The 26,218-nt window shown below is 42.2% G+C and overlaps 2 protein-coding genes across 3 annotated transcripts; one reads left to right on the top strand and one right to left on the bottom strand.

The window, feature by feature from the left end:
• Positions 1–806: 806 nt before the first annotated feature.
• psmd13 (proteasome 26S subunit, non-ATPase 13) lies at positions 807–7,540 on the bottom strand. Its single transcript, XM_005943482.3, has 13 exons — positions 7,328–7,540; positions 5,795–5,873; positions 4,333–4,367; positions 4,186–4,241; positions 4,065–4,108; positions 3,881–3,967; positions 2,829–3,000; positions 2,662–2,741; positions 2,456–2,581; positions 2,037–2,099; positions 1,868–1,948; positions 1,595–1,711; positions 807–1,078 (listed from the first exon to the last, which is right to left on the bottom strand). Exons 1-13 carry the CDS (start codon positions 7,426–7,428, stop codon positions 983–985), a joined length of 1,137 nt encoding a protein of 378 aa, XP_005943544.1. The 5' UTR covers positions 7,429–7,540; the 3' UTR covers positions 807–982.
• A 37-nt stretch (positions 7,541–7,577) lies between these two features.
• sirt3 (sirtuin 3) lies at positions 7,578–19,216 on the top strand. Of its 2 annotated transcripts, none has more exons than XM_042228917.1 (8): positions 7,578–8,001; positions 8,086–8,137; positions 11,527–11,706; positions 11,811–12,043; positions 12,138–12,238; positions 13,306–13,467; positions 14,492–14,635; positions 18,865–19,216. In XM_042228917.1, the coding sequence occupies exons 1-7, from the start codon at positions 7,908–7,910 to the stop codon at positions 14,528–14,530; spliced, it is 861 nt and encodes a 286-aa protein (XP_042084851.1). In that variant the 5' UTR covers positions 7,578–7,907; the 3' UTR covers positions 14,531–14,635; positions 18,865–19,216. The 2 variants fall into 2 exon arrangements, with proteins under 2 accessions (XP_042084851.1, XP_042084850.1); XM_042228916.1 differs by having other exon boundaries at positions 14,427–14,635.
• Positions 19,217–26,218: the final 7,002 nt, after the last annotated feature.

The following is a 26,218-nucleotide window of genomic DNA, read 5'->3' as shown; positions in this document are numbered from 1 at the left end:
CGCCACCTCAACAGGTGGGTCAGTCTCAACTAAATCTTCCACAAAGATTGTCTGTCTGTCTCACACTAAAGCTGGATGTCTCGAGACCACTTCTATGTGGTCTTGGTCTCACTGTCTCGGTCTTGCTGTCTCAGATCGACATAGTGGTCGGGAGATTTGGAGTCAACAGTATCCATGACACACAACGTAACGTTCGATGATGTGTCATTTCAAAAGCATCAGCTCTAAGAGCCGTGCTTAGAGAGTGCTTTGTGATGAATCAGAGTCGACTCCCATTGAGCGAGAGCCGCTCCTCACTTAATTTCCTTTGGCTGCTCAGCTATGCTCCAATCCCTCCATATTGTGGCCAATCACATGCGAGGCTATAAGATAATATCATTATGTGAAAAACAGAGGGTGATGGACGCGACAGTCAAGTGGAGCGTGCGTCTGTCCTCTCAGTGAGTGAGTGAGACAGCGGTGAGGAGGGCTGTGCGAGAGCAAGAACACATAAATATGCCTGATACCCGTAAACGAAGCAGCATCTGGCTGCAGTTTAAAGACTTTTTTGTCTCGGTCTTGATACCCTCCTGTCTTGGTCTCGTCTTGGTTTAGGCGGTCTTGACTACAAGCCTATCGCACACACACCTATATTTTTAAAGAAATGATTATAAATCAAATTCTTTGGATTTTGATCTCCCGCGAATGTGATGAAGAATTTGAAAGAGCACTGCAGGTTTGGCACAAACCACGTATAGGTGGTTCAGCTAATGTTACTGGTGTTTCAACATTTTATACATGGATATAGATCATTAGAAACATGGATGTGATTTTTATAAAGACTTTATTGGAAGTTTTTGCTCCAGTACATATGGTGTTCCAACCAAACGTATTTTTGTGTAAAATACTACAGTGTAATTTACAGGCTGTTAATAAATGGTGACAGTAACAAAATTAAACAGATGTGTGAAGCTTCCCTCTGAGGACTCGGGGTCAGTCTTGCTCAGGTGAGGATGTCGTGGGCCTGCTGCTCCACCAGCACGGCCATGTTCTTCACGTCGTCGCACCACAAGTCCAGACGCTCCTTCATCCCTTTGATCTGAAACGGCGACCAACAGGAGAGTCAGACCAACAGGTACAGTAATCATAACTACTGTCGACATAACGGGCATTTCAGGTCCCATTACTGGGTGAGCTGCTGTACACATTTGTTACATGCTTAGAGTGTTTGATGTTTCTATATTTAAAGAAGAATTTAAAAAGAGCCCTACAGATACTGATTTTTAACTGTCATACTGATATTTAGAGACTGAAAAATCAGGGCCGATATTTTTCTTTCAGACAAACATAACATTGATGTGCAGTTATTTTATCTGCTTCTTTATATTCTGCTTGAATCAGCTTGTCGGGGAAGTTGCAGATTGCCCTCTGGTGGCTAAGCTTTGTAACATCGACACTCATGGTTGAAGGGTGTTTCTTGTCGGTCTTCTTTATTTTTGACCTTTTTAAACCTATCAGCTGTTATAAATGCTTATACCCACATGAGTACCAAACAGATAACATCAGCCCACCAATGAAGCTGTAAACAGTGAAAGCTGGCATCACTGTGACCAACCTGCTGCAGGTCCAGCACTCTGGGCTGCACCCAGGTCATCTGCACCTTCTGGTCCACCTCGTCAATGTTCCCTTTGATCAGGCCCACAGACAGAGCCTTCATCACAAGCAGCTCAACCTACAAACAGACCGATACAACCATCAGCCTACACGAGGATCAGCTGTATGTGACCAGTATTAGGACAAACAACATTATCTCCAGTTATCAAAGGTGAGCATTAATTTCATTATCAGAGTTACACCCTGATTAAACACACGTTCTGACCACACTGACCTCATTAACGGGGATTTTGGCACTCTGAGCGATTTCAGTGAAGGTCAGCTGTCTGTGATTCGCAGGACGAGTGAATGTCATCTGGAAGGGAACGAGAAGATGTTCAGTTTATTGTGGACAAACTGACGTCATAACACATCAGTGTTTACAACCTAACTGGCAATCCCACCTCCATGACGCAGAGCAGCTGAATCTTCTGCATCAGTTTACCTTCTTGTGACGCGAGGTCGGGCTGTGACCAACAGAGAAAACAGTGAGTTGACCCAAACATACACGTGAAGACTTTGCCAGATCATCTCTGGATTAAAGATTTTTCAACAAAATGCAGTTAAGACAGGGAGAAGAAACACAGGCAGAGGTCTTAAAAACAAGCACTCAGCACCTAAACCTGAAAAATTCAAACTTTATTTACAAAGGTCTTATTCATGTTCGCCTGAGGTTACCGTTACTTATTTGTGACTTTTAAACGGGGTTATTGATTATTTCCTGCACCTGCAGAAACTCCAGTTCATGTGTCAGAATAAATTCAGCTGTTATAGATGACAAGTCATCATTACACACATCTCAGGCATTAAAATGAGTCCCCACCTGTTGGCCCCAGGCAGACTTTAAGCTCTGAAATTTCTCCACATTGCCTGCATTGAAGGCATATAGTGTGTCAATGAGCCACTGCTTGTCTGTGTTCCTCAGCGACTCCAGCACAGGATGCATCAGCTGCACAGAGAAGCCACACGAGTAATCAGCACAGGCAGGTCGAGCTACACAACATGTGGCTAACAGAGTTCAAATCCCACCAGCTCTCCAAAGTTGTAAACTCCCTCTCCTAAGAGTCCAGCCAGGCCGAGCGTGAACGCCCTCTCCTGCCTCTCCGTCTCTGTGAACAACAATTACAAAATGAACTGAATACGAGTGATCTGCTGTGTTCTGACTGACACGCAGCTTAATTCATGCTGTTGTTTACCTGGAAAGCATCTGATGTCCACACAGCCCAGGTAGCGCAAGGCGTCCTTATAGTAGGCAGCGTGGTCTCCAACGAGGCGATAGTATTTACTGGAGAGGTCATAAAAGCGGCCGTGGACTGACGTCACTCCAGGCAAGTTATTCAACGTTTCCTCAATTTCTTCAATTTCTTTCTACAGGTGGAAAAAACAGGGAAGGCGATAAGTGGATGGATCACTGCTTTTAAACCCAACCTGAAGCTGTTACACCTCGGGGGGTTTCTCCTCTCCACACACACTTTATTTACAGACGTGGATCAGGTTAACACCCCGTTTTACCACAGACTGTATAAAAAAGATGGAAGGTGATGTGAAAGTGCCCCACACCTGTGTTCTTCTTAATGGCCACGGAGGCAGCAACTCCTATGGCTGCAAAGTGAAGCTGGATTTTATACACATCCTACTTCTTTTTAACATTTTCATTTGTGTCCTGTTGTTTCTCTCACAGCCACAGTCAGAAAACAGCTGCACTTTTTGTCCATCAGTGACACCACCACCCAACATGTGTTCTGACTTCAGTGAATATCACAAAAAAGAAGGTTGTTGCAGCCCATACAGCTCTAACTTGAGCATTTACGCCAACTCAATTGGAATATATAACCTTATCTCAACTGACTGTCTTTGAAATACAGATTTCACTGATTCCCTCTTCTCCATGCGCTTGGGTGTAAGGCTGTGCACTCATCCTAATTTTGGAGTTTGTGAACGGTGACGTCTGTGAGGAAGGAGGTGGAGATGTCACATTTTTGTACAATGAGCGCAAAGATTGGAGGAAGGGAAAATGTCAGGTGTGCATGAGTGTGGCAGCAAGAAAACGATGACTTAACACCTACGAGTTATTTCAAGGATATCTACACCCAAGTGCCATTTGGACTGCACTTGTGGGTTTAACAGCTGCTGGTTTTTCTCATGCTAACAGGCAGAAACATCACGTGAACGTTCCAGGCAGTTGGAAACGCTCTGTCACATGCTATATCTGAGCTCAAGTCTGCCGACACCTCGCTCAGAGTTTTACCTTTGTGGCAGGAACGTCGTTGATCTCAAGTCTAAGATTGCCGATGGCGGTCTTGCAGAGAATCACTGCTTCCTCGCTGCTTTTCACCTGAACCAGGTGGAGACGCGCAGACGTTTGGTCAAAAGTGCACTTTGCAGAATGTAACTTCAAAGCAACCTGTCATGCTGGTGTCTGGTCATCTTACCTTTTCCCTGGTCTTTTCAAGAAAAACGATGGCATCTTTTTGATCTAGACACAAACAGCGTTGGATTTTAATGCCAAAAAATGAATTAAAACAGAAAGAAAATGTTCCCATTTCTCCGTACCTGACATCTGTCTGGCAACGAACAGTAAAATCTCCACCAGCGACAATGGATTGATTCTGATAAAGGAACAAAAATTATAAATTAACAGGTAAAAAACAGTAAATACTTGTATTTGCTCTGTTTAGGACAAGCGGATGAACAACTCACCTGTGTTCAAAGTCACTCATGAAATTTTCATAAAGCTGGAAGGAAAAAAAAGAAACGGAAAAGAGAGAATATTTAGTGGACAGTGTTATTCATTACCTTAGAAATGTAGCTATGACATTAGTGAATATCTGTACCAAGGGCCTCTTTGGTATGATATGTTTTAATATATACTAGTATGCAGTAAGTCTACATGTACGACAAACTGCTGCTGCATAAACTTAAATATTCAAGATAAACTAATTATGACAATGACAAGAGACCATGTAGGCGTCGGAATAATTTAGTGGCATCACTTCTCATTTTCAGCAGAACTGTACAGATACTTTGTTATGAAATGTATTTTCCATTTGCATGCTGGTCAAATCTATGCATGTATGTGCTTAAAGAAGGCCTGTTCTGCTTCTCCTTATTTTCTACACCCTGTATCAAAGGTGGATGCTCATATTAAGCACTAATAAACATGATAATGTTTCACAGTATGTGTAAGGAACCCCTGTCATTGCAGCAACGCAGTTCTGGCTGTAAGCACAGAAGCCCCACCCACCTGCTCAAACCTTCTGCCTGCTGGGGCCAGCCAATAAGAAAAAGATTGGCTTAAATAGGCTTATAAATTGGCTTATTTAACAGGGGCTTAAATCAAGAGTCCATGCAAATGAACTATGAGTCATGCAAAGCTAGAGTCCAATAATAAAAATAAGAAGTTGTGAATGAGCAAACAGGTAAAGTATGTAAAGATGAGAACCCACTCATGTTCAACGCTGCAACGTTTTCAGGGTGAAGCAGTTCAAACTGACAGAGTTCAGCTTGTATTAGCAGTAATTCCGATGTGTTGTAGCTAAAAATGATCTCTAAAAGTAAAACAAGTTTGAAGTGAAAGTACAAACAAGTACTGCAAATAATATATGTTTTGATGTGAACATGGGGCATTAAAAACAGTATATTCTCTAGTCTGCAGCACAGTTTTGAAAAGGAGGGCAGAGGAACAGACTGGCATTGGGTGGCCAGCGTGGGCCCTGCTACTGAACCACAGCAGTGCGTCTCAGTGGGACTATCCAGTGCTGTGAAGCTGCAGTGCAAACACATAATATATCACCACAGTCTGGTGCAGCTAAAACAACCTGGATTAGTGGAAAAAAACCCAAGATCTGGTCCAATGAGGCACCTGTGATGCCATCAGCTGGAACTCATATACTGCTGTTTACCACACAGCCGAAAGGGGTTTTAGCTAACCCCTCCACCTCTTCAATAGTGTAAAAAAAATACATAAACACCTGGCAAACTGCCGGGGGGGGTGTGTGTGTGTGTGTCAAGTATCATTCAATTTTTGGTAATACTCTATTGAAATACTGATACGTTTCTGACAAATAAGGCAACAGAATTACTTTGTTCTCAATATCTGACAATCATGCTTACTCTTGTATGTTGTGTAAAGCATTACAAAGAGTGGCTGAGATGCAGTTACCTGTATGATACCATCGCCTGTTTTGAAGCAGGGATCTCTGACAAAGACCATCAGCTTCAGAGTCAATTGATGCCACAATCTAAGGGCAGAACAAAGAAAACAGTTCAAATCAGTCACAACTGCCAGTTCCTTTCAATTCATGATATCAGCCAAAAACTACATCAAAATATGAGAAGAGTGCAATGAAGAGCTGAGAGACTTTATTCACCAAAAATCCCACGACACCCCCATAGAGTAGTACTCATTCTATGGACTAGACTAGACCAACAGGGCCAAACAGACTGAGCACTACCTGAATTTACACAGAATCTTTTGGAAACAAGCTTTATTGGTCACATACACAATCATACAGAGTACAACATGCAGTGAAATGTGTCGTGTCTGAGCTGAAGACATAGCTGTGCCTTTCCAGGGCTTGGCGTTTGGCATGGGGGGCCTAGCCAAGACCCTTACTCCCTTATTAGGGAATCGAACTTGTGACTTCCGCTCCAAAGGTGTGGGGTCTTGATAGCCAGACAGGAACAGAAAGCAATTATCATTCCTGAGAACAGTCATCCAGTGGGAAGATATGTATATCTGTGCCAAATCACAGGAAAAGCCAACGAGGGTCACCACGTGTTCGATACTGGTGTTTGAATGGTGATGGTTTAACACTACAGTCTATTGCCACAGTGTCAGCGGCCAGAGTTCTCATTATTTTAGTCTTGTCCCCCCCCCCTTCTGCAGCACACTTTTCAGTGAGTCCCTCCCTGCTGCTGAAATCACGATGAACAACACAGAATTGAACTGCAGTGGCCCTTCCTTTTAAGGGAGCAGGAGATCCAAACTATGTCAGCAAAGCACCCCCATAACAGATCCACCAGATTCCCTTAAGGTTTCTTTTTAGTATGTCTCCCACTTTATAATATTACATATCAGAACTTTCAGTTAGCCTGTGAACTTCAATTACAAACCATTATCCGTTTATAAGGGTTAAAAACTGAAAAATTGGCCACTGCATAGCTAAAAGGGCCGTCTTTAATTATTTGCTTTGTTTGAACACTGTCAAAATACCAAATGCATATAGAGTCAACTGACACATAATAAGGAAAAACAAATCCTGATATCATGGAGGCCAGAAATTAGATGTTTGTTATTGCTTACAACAAACATCTAATGATTATTGCTTGTCAAACTGATTAAAAGACTGTTTGAACAGTTACAGGTTGTTTTCTTGTTTTACGGTTAATTGACACTGTTAGCAAGGATGCACAGTAACAGCTACAAAAACCTGTGACAGCACAACAAATAGACTCCCGCTGTCCTAAATATTAGTGCTGGGCTCAAACCTAAAACTCAATTAGTGTTTAGAAAACAATATCATTTTGTTCCGAATTTAAAGCTTAAGCTTACTGCCAACGTGAGCTAAAGCTATGCTACAACAGCTAACCTCAGCTCCGTGCATGACTCAGCTTGCATTTCCAATGAATGGGCTAGCTAATGTAAGCTAGGCTAGCGCTAGCGGCTAGCTGCCACTTCTTACGACTTTTGTACCTTTTGTTGTACAAATCCTCCAGCGCGTGCCATTCCGACGCCAGCTCCGGCGTGGGGCTGTTACTCTGCTGCTGCTTGAGGTACCCAGTAACATCTTTCATGATAGCGACAAAATGTAGTTTATTCTATACTAATACGTGTTGTTGAATTTTTAGCTAATGTCAAGCAGCCTGTCGTGTTGTGATAATGGGACTGCGCCGATGCTGCCAGGCGCAAAGAATTATGGGAAATGAAGGAGGCGTTTTGGGTTTTTTTTTATTGCTAGCTAAGATTTTCTGTAACTTAAGTTGTTTGGGTGCAGTCAGTCGCGTTATGTTTATTGCTATGGGATATATTTTTAATAAGCAAACGACGGATAAATTATAAATTGCAAGTTTGTGCAACTGAAGCTAAGTTGTAACGTCGTATATTACAGAACTGTCAAAAAGGAGGTCAAAGGACACAGTTCTGCAGGTCTGCAGGCAGTCATTCTATATAGCTATTTTCAAAGGAGCTAAAATCGGCTTCTGTAAAACGGTGACAGCAAGGGCCATGCAGTGAAAGTGTGCGTGAAGTTTATTTTGAATCCTACAGCTTTGTTATGGCTTCTTCTGTTAGCTGCTCGTTGTTATTGTTACCTACCAGACTTTGTCGAAGTCTGCGGTCAAGAGCAAGCTGGACGCTCTCCGCTAAAGGTTAGTGCACAGAGAGAGCTCAAATGATGCAACACAAAATGCATGTATGACCTATTATATTTGACACAAGTATTTGATTTCTAGGCTTCGATCGAAGGAGCTCGTTTCCAAGTGAAGGTGCAACAGTTCTGTCCAGGTACCTGCATGGATACAAGAAGCATGACAGCGGAGTCCAGGTGATGCAATATAGGCATCACCTGGCTGTCAACGCTGCATGTAGCGATATTTTGATTGATTGATTGGTAATTTATTTCAACATGTGAACAATATACAAGTACATTTAGAAAAGAAATAAGAGAGAAAAAAATACTATACAAATTACATACAAAAAAACATTCTGATTAATTTACATGTTGAAAGGGAGTGGGAAGAAGTACACACTTATTTAATCCCACCCCTTTGCCATAAATTATCAGTAATATTTAGTCAGCTTCCTTACTGATATAATTTGTAATAAAAATAGTGAACAGATTTCTGATATACTTACTATAATATCACATCATGAATTTTTTGTTTTTGTTTGTTTTTAAATAGAGACATTCACTTAATTTAAATATTTTCCTTTTCTTTATAGTCGAGAAGATCATATTTTTATAACTCTTTTTGAACAGTTTTATGTTTGGACATTGCTTTAATTCCATATTCAGTTTGTTCCATAGTTTCACTCCATGAACAGAAACACAAAAGCCTTTTCTTGTAGTACGTACCTTCATTGTTTTGAAGTTACAAAAACCCCTTAAATTATAACTTCCTTCTTTCAAAAAAAACATACTCTGAATATTACCTGGCAGTTCTTTATTTTTTGCTTTGAATAGAATTTGTGCTGTTTGGAATTTCACTATATCGTCAATTTTCAATATTTCAGACTGCAAAAATAGTGAGTTTGTATGTTCCCTATAACCTGCATTGTGGATGATTCGAATTGCTTTTTTTTGAAGAGTAAAAAGTGAATGTAATGTGGTTTTATAGTTATTGCCCCAGACCTCTGCACAATAGCTTAAGTATGGTGAAACCAGTGAACAGTAGAGAATATGAAGTGATGTTCTGTCGAATACCTGTTTTGCCTTGTTTAGTACTGCAATGCTTCGTGATACTTTGGAATGAATATATCTTACGTGAGCTCTCCAGTTAAGTTTTTCATCTATTATTACCCCCAGAAATTTATTTTCACTGACTCTTTCAATATCAACACCATTTATTTGAATCTTTGCATTTGTATTTAAACTACTATTTCCAAATAACATCAGTTTAGATTTATTCAAATTTAATGATAATTTGTTTTTATCAAGCCAGAACTTCACTTTACTTATTTCATTAGTCATATCCTCCAATAAATTCTGCAGATCATCACCAGAGCAAAAAATGTTTGTATCGTCAGCAAAGAGAACCATTTTTAATACTTTGGACACTTTACAGATGTCGTTAATGTACAAGTTGAAGAATTTTGGACCCAAAACTGACCCTTGGGGTACACCACAAGCAATGTCCATACATAAGGAGCAACCACCATTTATTTTCACAAACTGCTTTCTGTCACTTAAATAACTCCGGACCCAATCTAAAACTACCCCTCTGACACCATAACGTTCCAGTTTTCTTATTAATAGAAATTTTAATTTTAGTCAGTCTAATGAGCATTACAACTATAGGGATGCCGTGTGATGTCCTATTATGAGTTACTCTGATTCTCGTTCCTAATGTTGGATCAGTGGGAACATCAGTGTATCTTCTCCAGTCCCAGTGTTGAAGTGTCTCTGGGAATGATTCTGAACTCCGAGTTGCCCCTGGTGTATCCATCGGAGGGTGTGTCAATGACAAATTAAAAGTGCTTTGTATAGTGATGACAGCGCCTCCTGTATGGAGAAACAACTTGCATACATTGCTCAGGTGTGATTTTCTTCCATACACTCTTCAAATGTCTGAAGGTTCCATCTGCCCTTTAGTTCTTTCCATAGATGTTCATTTGGTCAGGTGATTGGCTGGGCTTTTCGAAACACTTTATTTTCTTTCTCTGAAACTCCCAAACACATACTAAACAACGTAGTGTATGCTGTGCAGTGCAGCGAGGCATGCTCAGACCTCTACACTGGAGAGAGCACACAGACACTTCATAAACGTTCACATTTTGGACAGAGAAGACGGGTAGTTTGAAAGAGGAGTGACAGAAGCCACCCTTGAACAGAGGGCGGGGCTTATGACAACTGCCACCTATAATCCAGTTTTGAGAGCCCTTCCCAGGCGCCTTAACAGTGTCACATCTTGTGTCAGTTCATCTCAGTAGGTCACATGATGGGGCAAGGTTTCCCCTGAAACGTCAGCTGATAATGCCCCACGCCCTTTCTTCGCACCTTGGCTCATGTGATGAGGCCCTTGATCAACACTGGGTCAACAGCTGTCTTAAGGGATAACTCCAACTAGGGCTTAAATACTTGGGACTCTCCACGATTTGCTCTTAGAACTGAAGAAGCTTCTCTGATGAGAGGTGAAACACCTTCAGGAAACTTAAAGAACTCCAGCTCCAAGCTGGCCCCAACAGTGCTCATTGGAACCTTCAGTAGTTTGGAAACTCTTCTGTACGGAGTGCCATCAGTATGCTTTGCAACAACAAAGCTGCAACAGTCTTGAGAGAGCTCCTTGGTTTTATCCCTCATCAGATGTTTATTGTGTGATACTTTGGTAATATGACACCAACTGGGACTGAAGCAGCTGGTATTATTTGCACTTTCTAGCTGACAGAGTTCAGCTGCTGTCAAGACTTCATGTGTTTAGTACTTTTTCCATGTCTCATTATTTTTTAACATAACTTGATTTATGGATATCTATGCTTTGATTTCTTTGCATGTGTGGATGAGTTGTTACCAACATCCGACTTTCATGTCAATAGCACTGTGACAGGAGTGACGGACCTGACCACACGTTTCACTTTCCAGCACACTTCTGTATTAGATTGCTGCTTTCCAATCCCCGGCTGCAGCTTTTCAGCTGCCAGCCACACATACACAAGAACAGCCTCATGACCCAGTTCATACTTTCTAAGCAGGCGAGTCGGTCTCCCTGCAGCTGCGCCACAAACAAACAAGCACCTTTAGAAATATGTTTACTTAGAAAATTGGTGACATGTTCAATACTTACTAAACCCGCTGTATGTGAAGCACAAAGTGTTTTGAGTGCTCAAATTGAGTAGAAGGGTGCTATGTAAATGGCCTGTATTTATATAGCGCTTTACTAGTCCCTAAGGACCCCAAAGCGCTTTACATATCCAGTCATCCACCCATTCACACACTGGTGATGGCAGCTACATTGTAGCCACAGCCACCCTGGGGCGCACTGACGGAGGCGAGGCTGCTGGACACTGGCGCCACCGGGCCCTCTGACCACCACCAGTAGGTAATGGGTGAAGTGTCTTGCCCAATGACACAATGACCGAAACTGTCGGAGCCGGGGCTCAAACCAGCAACCTTTCAATTACAAGACGAACTGCCAACTCTCGATCGGGGCTCAAGACCAGCTGTTTACTTTTCCCAGACATGCACGATCTCTCTGCTGGACTCAGACCCGAGGGTTTTTCTCCCACGGTGGAAGTTCGTCAGCTAAGCAGCAGACCCTGGAGGATATCGCGAAGAGCATCCAGGAGCAGCAGTTCAAGAGGGTCGTGGTGATGGCTGGAGCGGGGATCAGCACTCCCAGTGGCATCCCAGATTTCAGGTAATATGGCTAGCTGCGGTTTCCTGCCCTGGCGTCTACCCATATCAGTAAAGACAAGGTGCATTCTGGTCTCGATCAACAGTTTCATTTGGATTCACTTGCAGGTCTCCAGGCAGTGGTCTCTATGACAACCTGCAGCAGTATGACCTGCCTTACGCCGAGGCCATATTTGAGATTAGCTTTTTCCACCATAACCCAAATCCCTTCTTCGCCCTGGCCAAAGAGCTGTATCCAGGAAACTACCGCCCCAACCTGACACACTACTTTGTATATCTGCTTCACAAGAAGGGTCAGCTGCTCCGGATGTACACACAGAACATTGATGGCCTGGAAAGACGTACGAAGTTTAGTTGTTTGATGTAACCGTGCATCACAGAGACGGTGACAGTGAACTTGATGTGCTTGTTTTCTGTGTTTATGCCTCTTTCTAGTAGCAGGGATTCCTCCTGAGATGCTGGTGGAGGCCCACGGCACGTTTGCCACTGCCACCTGCACCGCTTGCTTGAGGAAATATGAGGGCGAGGACCTCAGAGTGAGTCAGAACGCACTATTGCATAAAAATGATTCAGGATTTTATTTTTCGTTAGGTTTTTTTTGACAAGTTGGATATTTGGGATGTGATGAACAGTGCTACTCATACTGGTGACACACAGCTTCTGGCTGTAAATTTCATGTTGCTTTCATAGCTATATTAGTCGTTCCAACTTTGAAACTAGTACACTGACACTAGATAATGGAATTCTAAAATGCCAGAAAAACCCCCAAAAACAACCCAACATTCATCCCTCAAAGTGTTCTTAGGAAAACTCAGGACAGTAGAGTCATGAGATTTTTAGAGGTGAATGGAATTTTTTCCCAGTAATCAGCGATGCCTTCAGAGATGTGAAAGTTACATGTGCCATGTGAATTAATATAAATCAGGGTGAAAGTTTCCTCCGTGCTAAGGGCTCTACGTGCCTCACTGTATCAGGGGTCGCAGACAAACTTGAGTTTTATTCTGTTTTGTTTTTTATCAGGTGTTGGTGTTGTGAAAAATGTCCTTGTTGTTTGTTTTGATTTGATTGATTTTTTTGCTAAACAAGCAAGGAAGAAATCAGCGCTTCTTACGTTGGCAGGATAATAAACCAATGACCAGACTGAGATGTTCAGCTGTTCAGCACATGATTAGGATGCGTGTAGTGTTTGTTCCGTTCTGATGTTCAGAGTCTGCGTTGCTGTAAGACCCAAACTTCACGTCAACTGTGTGGATTTATGCTTTCTTCTGTTCCTCTGTAACAAGGATTTTGTTTGTTTGGGCTGCAAGTTTCAGATGAGTCGAATGCATTTGTGTTTTTCCTGTCAAGTAAAAAAAACAGGCATCTGCTGTCTACAAGAAATATGTTTTTCCCTCAAACTTGTACAGGTGAACTTTTGAGTTCTCATAATTCATTCAAAGAATTTGCAAATAAGCAATTATTTCTTTCTTTTTTTAATGGATTTTTCAGGTTGTATTTTCATTGAAATCTGGTGTATTTATGTCATACTCTGATTAGTTTAAAACATTTAGTTGGAAAAAAAAATCACTTGTAGACAGTAATTTGACATTTTGTGTTTTGTTAGCCCGACGTGATGAGTGGGACGGTCCCCAAGTGTCCCACCTGTAAGGGTGTGATAAAGCCTGACATCGTGTTTTTTGGTGAGGAGCTTCCACGACACTTCTTCAAGTATATCACAGACTTCCCACTGGCAGACCTGCTGATCATCATGGGCACATCACTGGAGGTGAGCTTCAAACTCAGGCAGGAAACGCACTACCTTCACACAGTGAGGCCTGTAAGTGTTTGGATTTTAAATCAAACAATCGAAACGTGATTGTTCAGACTTTCATTCAAGGGTTTAAACAAAAGCGCTGTGTTATGAACAGAAGACCTGTTTAGGAGTCACAGCCATTTTCAGAGGCTCAAAAGTAACTGGACAAATTAAAATCAGTTTAAATATAAGAATTGTTACAACACTTGGGTGAAAGTCATTAACTAACTTGGATATAACAGCAAAATAACAAAAAATGCTTCTTTGTTCAAATACTTCATGCTATTTAAAAAAGAAGATGTGAGGAAGTAAAGCTTGGCGGGTGAAAAGCAACGTGGCTCATCTTCTCTTTGAAATGTTTGTTTGGTAACTTTGTGGTATGATAAAGTAACCACAGTATAACCACTGCATGTCCATGGCACCATCTGTTACAGCTGCAACATGTACATGCAGTGTCACTGCATCATCTACATCAGGGGTGTCAAACTCAAATACACAGTGGGCCAAAATTCAAAACTGGAACAAAGTCGCGGGCTAACATTAATATTTATTGAAAAAAAAAAATCTTCCTCTCAGCTATAATGAAAGTGAAGTCTCTCTTTATGGAGTCAAAAGTTTTGTGTAAAAGCAAACTGAATATGGAACAATGCAAAGTAATACTAAACTAATACATATATTAGTATATAATAAGTATGTCTATAGTAATTGATGGCTTCGCCAAATAATTATATATAATAATTATATATCAACAAGCTATAATACTAAATAATATAATAGTATTAGTTATAATACCCCAGTAGCCAGCTCTAATAGTAATTGGTATGGCTTCGCGGGCCAAATGTAATTAGGCTGCGGGCCAGAGTTTGACACCTATGATCTACATTCTTGTTTGAGGGTTCATAAAGGGCTGCAGTTAACTCTTTGCACTTTAGGTGGAGCCTTTTGCCAGTCTTGCTGGAGCTGTTCGCAGTTCTGTGCCCCGTCTTCTCATCAACAGGGACTTGGTGGGGCCGTTCACCTGGAGCCGCCGGCCTAATGACGTCGCGCAGCTGGTGATGTGGTGAGCGGTGTGCAAGCTCTGGTTGATGCTCTTGGCTGGACTCGGGAACTGGACGCTCTGATGGCGGCCAGCACTGAGAAAGTGAGTGCGTCATTAGGTTTTAGTTCAGAAAATCACATCAAAAATCGTCACGTTCCGGCTGCATTGGGCCTTTTGGATAGTTTTCTGGCTTCGTCCCAGTCCAAAGACATGCAGTTAGCCTGGTCAGGTTCATTGGTGATTCTAAATTGCCCACAGGTGTAAATGTGAGTGTGAATGGTTGTCTCTGTGTTAAGCATGTGACAGACTCGCAGCTTATTGACGGTATACAGTGGGGCAAAAAAGTATTTAGTCAGCCACCGATTGTGCAAGTTCCCCCACCTAAAATGATGACAGAGGTCAGTAATTTGCACCAGAGGTACACTTCAACTGTGAGAGACAGAATGTGAAAAAAAAAATCCATGAATCCACATGGTAGGATTTGTAAAGAATTTATTCGTAAATCAGGGTGGAAAATAAGTATTTGGTCAATAACAAAAATACAACTCAATACTTTGTAACATAACCTTTGTTGGCAATAACAGAGGTCAAACGTTTACTATAGGTCTTTACCAGGTTTGCACACACAGTAGCTGGTATTTTGGCCCATTCCTCCATGCAGATCTTCTCGAGAGCAGTGATGTTTTGGGGCTGTCGCCGAGCAACACGGACTTTCAACTCCCGCCACAGATTTTCTATGGGGTTGAGGTCTGGAGACTGGCTAGGCCACTCCAGGACTTTCAAATGCTTCTTACGGAGCCACTCCTTTGTTGCCCGGGCGGTGTGTTTTGGATCATTGTCATGTTGGAAGACCCAGCCTCGTTTCATCTTCAAAGTTCTCACTGATGGAAGGAGGTTTTGGCTCAAAATCTCACGATACATGGCCCCATTCATTCTGTCCTTAACACGGATCAGTCGTCCTGTCCCCTTGGCAGAAAAACAGCCCCATAGCATGATGTTTCCACCCCCATGCTTCACAGTAGGTATGGTGTTCTTGGGATGCAACTCAGTATTCTTCTTCCTCCAAACACGACGAGTTGAGTTTATACCAAAAAGTTCTACTTTGGTTTCATCTGACCACATGACATTCTCCCAATCCTCTGCTGTATCATCCATGTGCTCTCTGGCAAACTTCAGACGGGCCTGGACATGCACTGGCTTCAGCAGCGGAACACGTCTGGCACTGCGGGATTTGATTCCCTGCCGTTGTAGTGTGTTACTGATGGTGACCTTTGTTACTTTGGTCCCAGCTCTCTGCAGGTCATTCACCAGGTCCCCCCGTGTGGTTCTGGGATCTTTGCTCACCGTTCTCATGATCATTTTGACCCCACGGATGAGATCTTGCGTGGAGCCCCAGATCGAGGGAGATTATCAGTGGTCTTGTATGTCTTCCATTTTCTGATGATTGCTCCCACAGTTGATTTTTTCACACCAAGCTGCTTGCCTATTGTAGATTCACTCTTCCCAGTCTGGTGCAGGTCTACAATACTTTTCCTGGTGTCCTTCGAAAGCTCTTTGGTCTTGGCCATGGCGGAGTTTGGAGTCTGACTGTTTGAGGCTGTGGACAGGTGTCTTTTATACAGATGATGAGTTCAAACAGGTGCCATTCATACAGGTAACGAGTGGGGGACAGAAAAGCTTCTTACAGAAGACGTTACAGGTCTGTGAGAGCCAGAGATTTTCCTTGTTTGAGGTGACCAAATACTTATTTTCCACCCTGATTTACGAATAAATTCTTTACAAATCCTACCATGTGGATTCATGGATTTTTTTTTCACATTCTGTCTCTCACAGTTGAAGTGTACCTCTGGTGCAAATTACTGACCTCTGTCATCATTTTAAGTGGGGGAACGTGCACAATCGGTGGCTGACTAAATACTTTTTTGCCCCACTGTACCCTTCTCGTCACCACGCTGGGCGGGCAGGCGATGTTTGTGAATGCAGTATCTCGAGAACAAAGTGACGTAGGAGTCTCAGATTGATACCATGGTGTCCCTGAAGGTTCTCAATCATCCAGGTCATCATCATCTAAGGAGCTTAGAAAGAAAAGCGTCTGGGACTCTCCACCACCTCTCTGCTGAGAGGTGAAACGTCTTCAAGCAACTTAAAGGAGTCCAGACGCGTTTCTTTCCAAGCTCCTTAGATTGATACCATGGGTGTATCTACTAAAAATTGTTGACCAGTTTGAATCTTAGTGACCTTAACTTAAAGGTCAAGGTCAGAGGTATGTGATAACTCAAGAAGGAAGTCAGCTAGGATTTGAAATTCACACCAAAGGTGCATCCACTAGGAGGCCTCGGGGGACCACTGCCAGTGTTTTTATGCTATGAGTTATGGTAAACGTTGTTATTTGGTACCTTTGTCTAACCGCTTGCTACTGCACTCGCCCAGTCTCACATTCAGACAGCGCCTTTATCTATTTGTCATTGACATGTGACGCAGTGACTGCATTGGGACAACTCAGGGTTCAGTTTCTCGCCCACTGATACCATCAGAGAAACCATCTGATTGGTAGATGACCTGCTCTGCCACGTGAGCAATAATAAAACATTATTTAACCAGAATATCTACTAAAGCGGACCAGATGTGGCCATTTATTACAAATGATTTGTTATTAAACTCTAGCAGAGGAGCTTTGAATGAGTCGCATTTTTAAAAAGTCTTAATTTATCTCATATCGGGCCTTTTCATCCTTTCTTATGACATCTTTACCTTGATTGGCCGCCCTTGTTTCAAGTATTCACAGGGTTTACTTGGACAACTTGGACTACTGAAGTCTTGACCTTATTTAATAGATAAAGAATATACCTGTTAAAATAAATGAATAAATGAACTAAATAAAAGGAACACTTCAGAAACTCATCAAATCAAAAAGATGGCACTGGATCTCCGCTTGGACTGGATAACATATCAGGAAGCAGAGGATGAAAGGATGCCACGCTGCTTAATGGATGGAAATAAAAAAGATCAATTATCAAATTTAACAACCTACAAGAGGTAGTTTGATCATTTTAAAGACATTCTGAAAGTAAAATATGATGCGGCAGGCTAGTACGTTTTGACAACATTTCTTTGCAGCAACTCAAAATGGTACTCTGTGGTTTGCCACATGTTTGTATGCAAGCCTGACAACATTGGTACATGTTCACATTGAGATGGGTCAGGATCTGGATCAGCTCATCGCTGAGCTCCTGGACAGTCTGAGGAGAAACCTGTCAGATTGGGATGGACTGAAACATCATGTCCCAGAGGTTCTACTGGGTTTAGGTCAGGCGAGCGTGGGGGACAGTCAGCATCAGTTCCTCCATCCAGATCTGCCTGCATACTCTCATACCACAAGAGGCTGGAGGAATCCAGGACCAACTGTACCAGCGTAGGGCCTGACTGTGGGTCCAAGGATTTCATCCCAATACCTAATGGCAGTCATGGTGCCGTCGCCTATCCTGTAGAGGTCCGTGCGTCCCTCCCGCCCAGCAGCCATGCTGGATGATGATAACGTTCTACACAGCTTCTTCAGACCTTTTCATGTCTGTCACATGTGCTCAGGGTTAATCTGCTCTCATTTGTGAAGACCACAGGGTGCCATTGGTGGAGCTGTTTTGATATTCAATGGATGAATCACACGCCATGGTGCTGGGCAGTGAGGACATGGTCCACTAGAAGATGTTGGGCCCTCTGGCCACCCTCATGAAGTCTGTTTTTGATGATTTGGTCAGAGAAATCACACCAGCGACCTGCTGGAGGTCCTTTGGTAGCTCTGGCAGTGCTCATCCTGTTCCTCCCTGCACAAAGGAGCAGATACTGGTTCTGCTAATGGGTTAAGGACCTTCTATGTTCCTGTCCAGCTCTCCTGCAGTACCCGCCTGCATCCTAGAATCTCCTCCCTGCTCTTGAGACTGGTGCTGGGAGACGCAGCAAACCTTTTGGCAAAGACATGCATTGATGTGCCATCCTGGAGGACTACCTGTCCAATGTCTGTAGGGTTCAGGTATTGCACTGAGCTACCAGTAGTGACCCTGTCCCTAGCCAAAGGCAGGGATGATAAAAACAGTCATAAAAGATAAGGAAGGAAAAAGTGTCAGTGGTGTCCACCTGTAAAACTATTCCTGTTTTGGGGGTTGTCTCATTGTTATCACTCTAGTGCACCTGTTGTTAATTTTATTAACTCATTAACAACGCTCTCTGCTACTGAACTGATCACATCAATATCCCAGAATTTTAACTGAGCGCAGTATTGAGCACAAATCTCACTGAAAACTTCACTAATCAAACTGTACGTACTTTCTCTGCAGAGTGCACCAAAAAAAGAAGAGTGACACAAGTTCACAACATCAAAAAACGAGGTTTGACTTTACATCAAACACACAAACTGTAGGATGAAGTCCAGAAGACTCGAGGTTTACCAGGATTTTAAAAATGGGATCAGTGGTAACTATCAGACTGGTAGATAAAGAAGTTGTATAGTGGAAATGCTGTGTAATTAATGCTCAGTCAAATATGAATAAAATACTGTATAACAAAGTTTTGTGTGCAGTAGAATTTACTCTGCAGTAGCAATATTGAGTACAGCACACAGTATTGTACAGGTACAGTACTCACTGGTACTTTATTTTATTTGTAAATGCACAGTTGACTGTGCATTTACTGTGCATTTACAAATGCATTTACTTGACCAAGCATTTACTTGACCAAGCTATCCTGTTAATGTGCCAGCTTTATTTTCACCTGCTGTCTCAGGGAGGTTATTGGCATGAATGGAGCCTTTTTCACTGGAGAGTATGAATCCCGAAGTCTGCTGCTCACCATCTTCAGCTCATGCTTAATGCTAGACTGAGTTAAAAACTGAAACACTGATGTAAGTCAGTAAGAACAGCTCACAAATATGGAGGCATACCAACAAAGAGGCTGTGTAGAATGTGAATTAAAGGGTAAAATAGGGATTATTCTTCACAGACGGATCCACACTGAGTGGACGCGTGTGTGCGTCGATGGTCATGAAGTCATTGTACACAGTCAGAGAGATCGTGAGTTCTGATACACTCATGACGTCAATGTTATGTTTGCTTTTTGGTAACACTGCCAAAAAATTAGGGATAAAAGCAGTTATTAAACAGCAGAGGGGGTAAGAGGGCAGCCGAGACTGTAACACACTCCTGTTTGAATCCTGCTGAGTGCTGTAAAGAAAAATGGGAACTGCAGCTGAGACCACATTCACCTACTCTGTTTAAAATATAATTAAAAATGAAAAAAGAAAAAGTTTCTGATGGATATATGATGAGTTCAGTTTCTCGTATACACTGACTCATCACTTGTACATATAGTTAAAATAAATTTGAATTTAATTTTCATGCAAACATCTGATGTTCCCAGATGTTTGCATGAGGAGTAAACAGGTTACATGTGTCTGTGATCTGATGTGTATTTGTACAAACTTAAACTCCTTGCACAAACAAACAGGCAGAAGTTGCTCTAAAGAAGTGGTTGTCAAATGTTTGGGATGCGTCATTTCAGAAACTGAAAAAAACAACACTATTTTTAATCAGAATCAGAATACTTTATTGATCCCTGGGGGATCAATAAAGTATAATCCTTATTAATCCTTATTCTGCTGTCACACTAATGAAGACAGTGGCGGGAGGCCAGTGTGTGACCAGTGTGTGTGCAGTAAAATTGCCGTCTTCTTGATGATCGGTTTGGGGACGGGTCCAGCTCTGCGACCACTTGCAGTTAGCTGCGGTCTTCAAAACAGCTTACAACATGACAGTAAAACAGCAATAAGATGGAGTCTGTCTCCTATCAGTTTGACTATGCAGTCTAGTTGCTGCCAAGTTGTTTGTCTGTAACTGGCAAACTACTTACATTAAAAACGTAACAGTTGACACAGAAATTACAACACAAGCAGTGACGCAGTTGCAGCAGGATGGAGGTATAACTGCTCAGCAACCTTACTCTTATATTTGAATACCACCAGCCTGCAACCAGAGGAGTCGAGTCCCCTATTGCAAAGAGACACATCACAAACAAGTTGCACTCACCGACTCAGACTGATTGCACCATTTTAATAATCTGTCTGTTTATATATCTGAGAGTGATTGTAGTCAGTCCAGATTGTTTGAAGACAGATTGTCATCCTGCAATCACATACATTGATTTCTCAACTTCTGGGTAGTAGTTGGTCTCCACAAGTATTTGGTCACCAAATGTGAAAAGATTCAATACAACCACCAAGTTTTCCTTGCTGCAAGGATGTTGCCGTCTATTTTTACTCTAGAGCAGGGCTGGGCAACTCCAGGGCTCGAGGGCCGGTGTCCTGCAGGTTTTAGATGTGTCCCTGATCCAACACAGCTGATTCAAATGGCTAAATGACCTCCTCAACATGTCCTGATGTTCTCCAGAGGCCTTGTAACGAACTACTCATGTGATTCAGGTGTGTTGACCCAGGGTGAGATCTAAAACCTGCAGGACACCGGCCCTCAAGGCCTGCAGTTGGACGCCCCTGCTCTAGTCACCAACAAAACAGATTTGAATAAAATGTTGTATAAAAACGTCAGCAAACAGCTGTTTAGTTTCCCTAAAAATAAAACCATGCTATTCAACTTCAATTCATGGGATTCTGGGTCCTAATACTGGTGCCCACTCCACTGTTTCCAGTTGCACCTAAGAAGTAGACGGTGTGCAAGAAAATTTGGCTCTTTTTCTTTTTTAAAAAACAGTCCATTTCAGGCTGTTTAGCTGCTGCTGGCGTTTGTATTGTGTGTCAAACTGAGTATCCACATGACATGCTTCAGGGTTCTACTGTCAAAATTAAATTTGCACCTTGGCAGCTTTGGTCATCTCGAGGACGACGTCTGTCAGCATCCAGTTCCCCGTACTAAAACCCGTCTGTGTTGGTAGTAAAATGCACCCAGTGCTGTCCTTCAGAGGCTTCTGAATGTGACACATTAAGTCGAGAGGTTGTCTCTCACTGCTATCGCTGTAATAAATGCAGCATTGTTGTGTACATTTGGCATAACTGCAATAAAATCTTACAGAACGGCTCCAGTAACATCATAATTGGTTTTTATGCAGCTGTTATTTACTCTTTCATTGACAGTTTTTAGAGGAGAGAAAACTGAGTTAACTTTGCGGAGCTCTTCATAATGTGCAGTGAGTCGGGCTTTGTATTTGTGCAGAACATTACAAATTTGATCAAATTCAGCTTTAGCTTTTTAAATCCAGCTCTCACACCTCACTCCAATTTTCACCTCCCGTTTCTCCTCAACCTTGGAAGAAATGTGTTTTATGGTGCTGCTGACATCTGTGTAACAAGAAATAGAGCTGATGTCATCTGCTGCAAGGCTGTAATGTTTCCCTCCTTTCATTGTAGTCTGTGTGCTTCTTAAAGCAACTTAAGTACGCAAGTCAAATCCACTGCAAGTGTCATTCTGCCCCACATTCATAGGAACGCCAATGCATTTAATAACCACACTCTTTTTTTCTTTTCTAGTTGTGGTTTCAAAAAATACAGTAGAGTAGAGTAGAATAGCTCTTTATTGTCATTGTACATGTACCGTGAAATTATGGGGTTTGTGTTACAGTGGGGTCAAAGGAGTAACTTTTTAAAAGTTTGTTCAGAAATATCACAACAACAATTTTGTAGACTAGTATAATAATCTTTTGCAAACAACTGTAGTCATTAGCTGAGGAGTCCAACCAACCTTTAGGGACAACACATCAAAGCTTTCCCTTACTCATTGCAGCAAGGGGGTCATTCTGCATTAGATCAATGGGAAGAACAAGATCTGGGCAATCAACACCTACGCCCTGCCGGTCCTCAGATACCCTGCTGGGATAATCGGCTGGGAAAGGAGGAAACAGGAGCTACTGACAAGACGCTAAAGGTCCTTACCACGCATGGAGGGTGTGGTCCCTAGCTCAGCTGCAGGGGAGGGGCGGTGCCAGGGAGGTTGGAGGGTCAGGTGGAGATGCTTTGTGCTGATGATGATGAAGAAGAGGGAGGGTACAGCTAACTGAAAAGTTGTCTGACGTGGGTGCCAAGACTGAAAGTGTCACTGAGTGATCAATAAAACGCAACCTGTCAAATGTGAACACAGTGTGCTGGGTCCCAGTCATTTACAGAGGGGTTCACATCCAACACCCTGAGACTGTAGAAGCAGGAGGCTCAGGACTAGTGAGTGTCAGAAACACTATCCATGATGAAACAAAGATCTGTCAGTACATCGGGACAACCGAGGAACCTGAGAAAAAAGAGGAGCAGGAACAGAACTGGCACCTGAATAGCATGTACCACAGGCATATAGAAGAAATCCTACCAACGGCTGGATGAACTCTGACTGAAACACAGCACATAGGCACTAATCATGGCGGCAGGAACAAGTTCTAAGTGCAAGACTAAGGTCAGTAGAGGGTTAGGGTGTCTACCACATCAGGCAAGACCCCAGATGCATGCTCTGTAAAGACAATTCAGCACACAACACCAGGGTGTAAGAAGCTAACAGGCAGGGCATACTTGGAATGGCACAACTAGTGTACAGGAACATCTGTCCCGAGTATCACTTGGAAGTCCTGAGGTCAGAATGGGATCAGCTAGAAAGCTAAGATCTTGTTTGACTTCCATATACAGATGGATAAACTAGCAAATGGTTAACCAACCAAACATAGTAGTGGTGGACTAGCAGAAGAAGACCGTAGTGATAGATGTAGTTATGCTAAGGAGGAGCATATATGGTCATATTTGGTCATACACACACATACATAGACCAATTTTTTTTTATAATTACTTCTTTTGGTGTGAGTTTAACATTCCTGCATAAAATCTGTAAGCACTTTAAAGTAAAGGGGAAGAGAATGGTTAAAGCAATTAAATAAGCTAAAAATGAATGACATCAATACCAGCATGTTGTAATTCCAAGGTTTCTAATTAATAGAAACTTTGTGGGAATGAACAGGTTCATGTTGGGGACTGGGGAGTGCAGTGAGGAGTCATAGAAACAGTCCAGCAGGTAAAACAAACAAGCTGATGTTGTTTTAGAAACGGGAAAATTACCAACAGCACCTCCAGCTCAGGGCACATCCATTTATAGTCTTGGGAAATCTGGTCCTAAGTGGTCGTCATGGAAGAGTTGCAGGCAAAAAGCCATAAAAAAGAAACAGCAGTTGGTTCCCTGCAATTAAGTCATTATTAGCTCTAAAATTGTAATTATAATTATATTTCTTTCCTATCAGGTCTGCATTTCTGGTTGTTCAGTACTCTGCTTGATGGTAGGGGAAAAGATTATCAGTAGAGGTATGCTGATGTTTTGGACTGATTGTCAAGGTAGCACAGTACACTCTTTAACCCAGGAGACACAGAAACAGGGTTTTCATGATAACAGGGTTCTTGCTGATCGGAGCTGGCTTGGCCCTGACTTATCAAAGAATTAAGGAAGCAGAACCGGCTATTCACACCCCCACAAGGCTGCCCGCTGGGATTGAAATGATGGGACGAGGCGTGAGTTTCTAAAAATGTGCTCATTGAGTGCAGCACGGAGAAGATCTTGGAGAACGCACGGCTGCCGTGAACACTCAGAACAAGACCTCTGAGTGAAAAACTGGATTACATCTGGAGGGGCTAGCTCGAACAACACCTTTGAGCGCAAATTCGATCACATCTTGGGAAGTGCACTGCGGTCGTGAGTTCTCAGAACCTACTCTTTGAGCAAAAAGAACGACAACATCACGGAACGTAAGTTTGGATAACATCATAGAAAGCTCACAGCTCTCCAATGGGAGATTGAGAGACCAGTGTTGGACTGTTAGAACAGCTTTGAAATTCATATGAGCTGTTCGCACTAAAGTAAAAACTATCATCACTTCATGTGGAGACCCCTTCGGCGCCAGCTGCGGCCTCAAGGCTGGAGCTGAACAAAACACCCTGATAGCGACTGTGTTTATACTGGTCCCCCCATTCCATGCAAGGCCACCTGCGTTGGCTGGAAGACTGTTTACTTAGCCTGGCCTGAAGGACACTGTCTCAGCTGAACTATGGACACACACACACACACACACTGATATGCACACACTGATCCCCCCTCCCTTTCCAAACGCCTTCGATGCTTGTGCCCTACCGGGGAAGATGGCAGTCGACTGGACCAGCGCAGACATGCTGCAGGACCGGATGCGCTGTCTACACCGGCTCTCTCTTACCCTTTACCCTTTACTGCTTGTCTTGTGTTTCTATGGTGTATCGATAGTCATGTGCTTTTTGTGCTGAGGTGTTTTTTCTGTTATCAAACTGTTCTCCCACTAGGAGCTGAGTCTGAGTGGAGTTTTTTTTCTCTCCTCCTCTTACCTCATGTTATGTATTTTCGTTGTTTTTTTCCTATCAGCCTACCTCTCTGACATGTCTGCCCAATGTGATGTTTGTGTAAAGTTGGTCAGAAGGTTCCTTTGTAAGTGCGCATGCGCCATTAGCGTGCTGCCTGTTGTAACCCTAATTTCCATCGGGATTAATAAAGTATTCTGATTCTGATTTGGAAAGAGTATTCAGGATTATTGATGCTCACAAAGCAGGAGAAGGATATGCAAAGTTATCACTGTGTTTCCAAGTGTCACTAAGTGGAGTGGGAAGAATGATCAAGAAATTTAAAGAGCCACAGAGTGGAGAAGATGCCTGACAGAGTAAAAGATTTAAAGTCTGTGAACTAGTGAGAAAAGACTGAGGTTGTGTAGCTCTTTGCATACATTTATATTTGTTTACCACTTTTTAAAGCTGAAGTATGATTGTTATAAAACACGTTTTCAGTAAAAGAAAACTGTTGCAGTCTAGAATGTTCTGTTTGAAAAAAGGTAAATAAGCTTAAGAAGCTATAAAAAGACTTTTTGGTCAATAATGTGTTTTTTTTTCCTTTTTTCACATTTGATTAAATTTCTTCGTTGTCAACACTTTATTGGTTTTCTTTTCTGTAGAAAGAATTCATCATTCACTGATTGTGGCTTTTTCACTGGAGCATCTGCTGACATTTTTTTTAACATGAATATCGTTGGGACAAAACTCCCAACAGTTCCTGGTGACAAGCTTCTGTTACTTTTAGAAACACACGAGATAAAACATGAACAATGGAGATGTAAAAACTTTGTTCTCTTCACGGGGAGATAATCTGTACCTACCCTAATGTTCAATTTGCACATCTCAGTTGGGTGCCTATTAAAGGTATATTTTTACACCTGGTGTAAGACATTTTCCTTTTTCCAATTACTTTGCCTTTCACTTATAAGAAATGATACTGGGGAGTTAAAATTGTGTCTGTTCAGTTTTCTTATTCAGTCCACTCTGTTCCACTTTTCTCTCAGAGTGATAAAAATACCTGCACTGCACCTCGTTTAAATTTAGGGATTCCTAAACGAACAAGGACTCACACTGCTCCCTGTGCTGTGATAAGACCATAGAAAAGAACAGAGGGGGTCATGTGATTCTGCTGTTGTTGCTTTTTAAATTTAATTGAATTTATATATTTTTATCTCCAACTTGAACATAACACTGGAGCTTAACTGTAAGTTTTGAAATGACAACATAACCTGGGATTTAATTTACACAACATGACCACAAAGAAGCTACAAGACAAACATCTACACACACACACCTCACACATAGTGAGGTGTGTGTGT

The sequence above is a fragment of the Haplochromis burtoni genome, unplaced genomic scaffold (genome assembly GCF_018398535.1).
Source record: "Haplochromis burtoni strain Fernald_Lab_line unplaced genomic scaffold, NCSU_Asbu1 Contig_365, whole genome shotgun sequence".
NCBI lineage: Eukaryota > Metazoa > Chordata > Actinopteri > Cichliformes > Cichlidae > Haplochromis > Haplochromis burtoni.
The sequence above is the reverse complement of the archived record's forward strand: the minus strand, read 5'-3'. Positions and strand labels throughout refer to the sequence as shown.

Bases quoted from the DNA above. Each gene is read 5' to 3' on its own strand.
- sirt3 (XM_042228916.1), top strand. From the start codon at position 7,908: ATGGCTTCTTCTGTTAGCTGCTCGTTGTTATTGTTACCTACCAGACTT. The intron at 8,138-11,526 runs GTACCTGCATGG...TACTTTTCCCAG, and splicing joins GGTGCAACAGTTCTGTCCAG to ACATGCACGATCTCTCTGCT. The intron at 11,707-11,810 runs GTAATATGGCTA...ATTCACTTGCAG, and splicing joins AGTGGCATCCCAGATTTCAG to GTCTCCAGGCAGTGGTCTCT.
- psmd13 (XM_005943482.3), bottom strand. From the start codon at position 7,428: ATGAAAGATGTTACTGGGTACCTCAAGCAGCAGCAGAGTAACAGCCCC. The intron at 2,742-2,828 runs GTAAACAACAGC...TGTTGTTCACAG, and splicing joins GGACATCAGATGCTTTCCAG to AGACGGAGAGGCAGGAGAGG. The intron at 1,949-2,036 runs GTGGGATTGCCA...GTTCCCTTCCAG, and splicing joins AGCTGCTCTGCGTCATGGAG to ATGACATTCACTCGTCCTGC.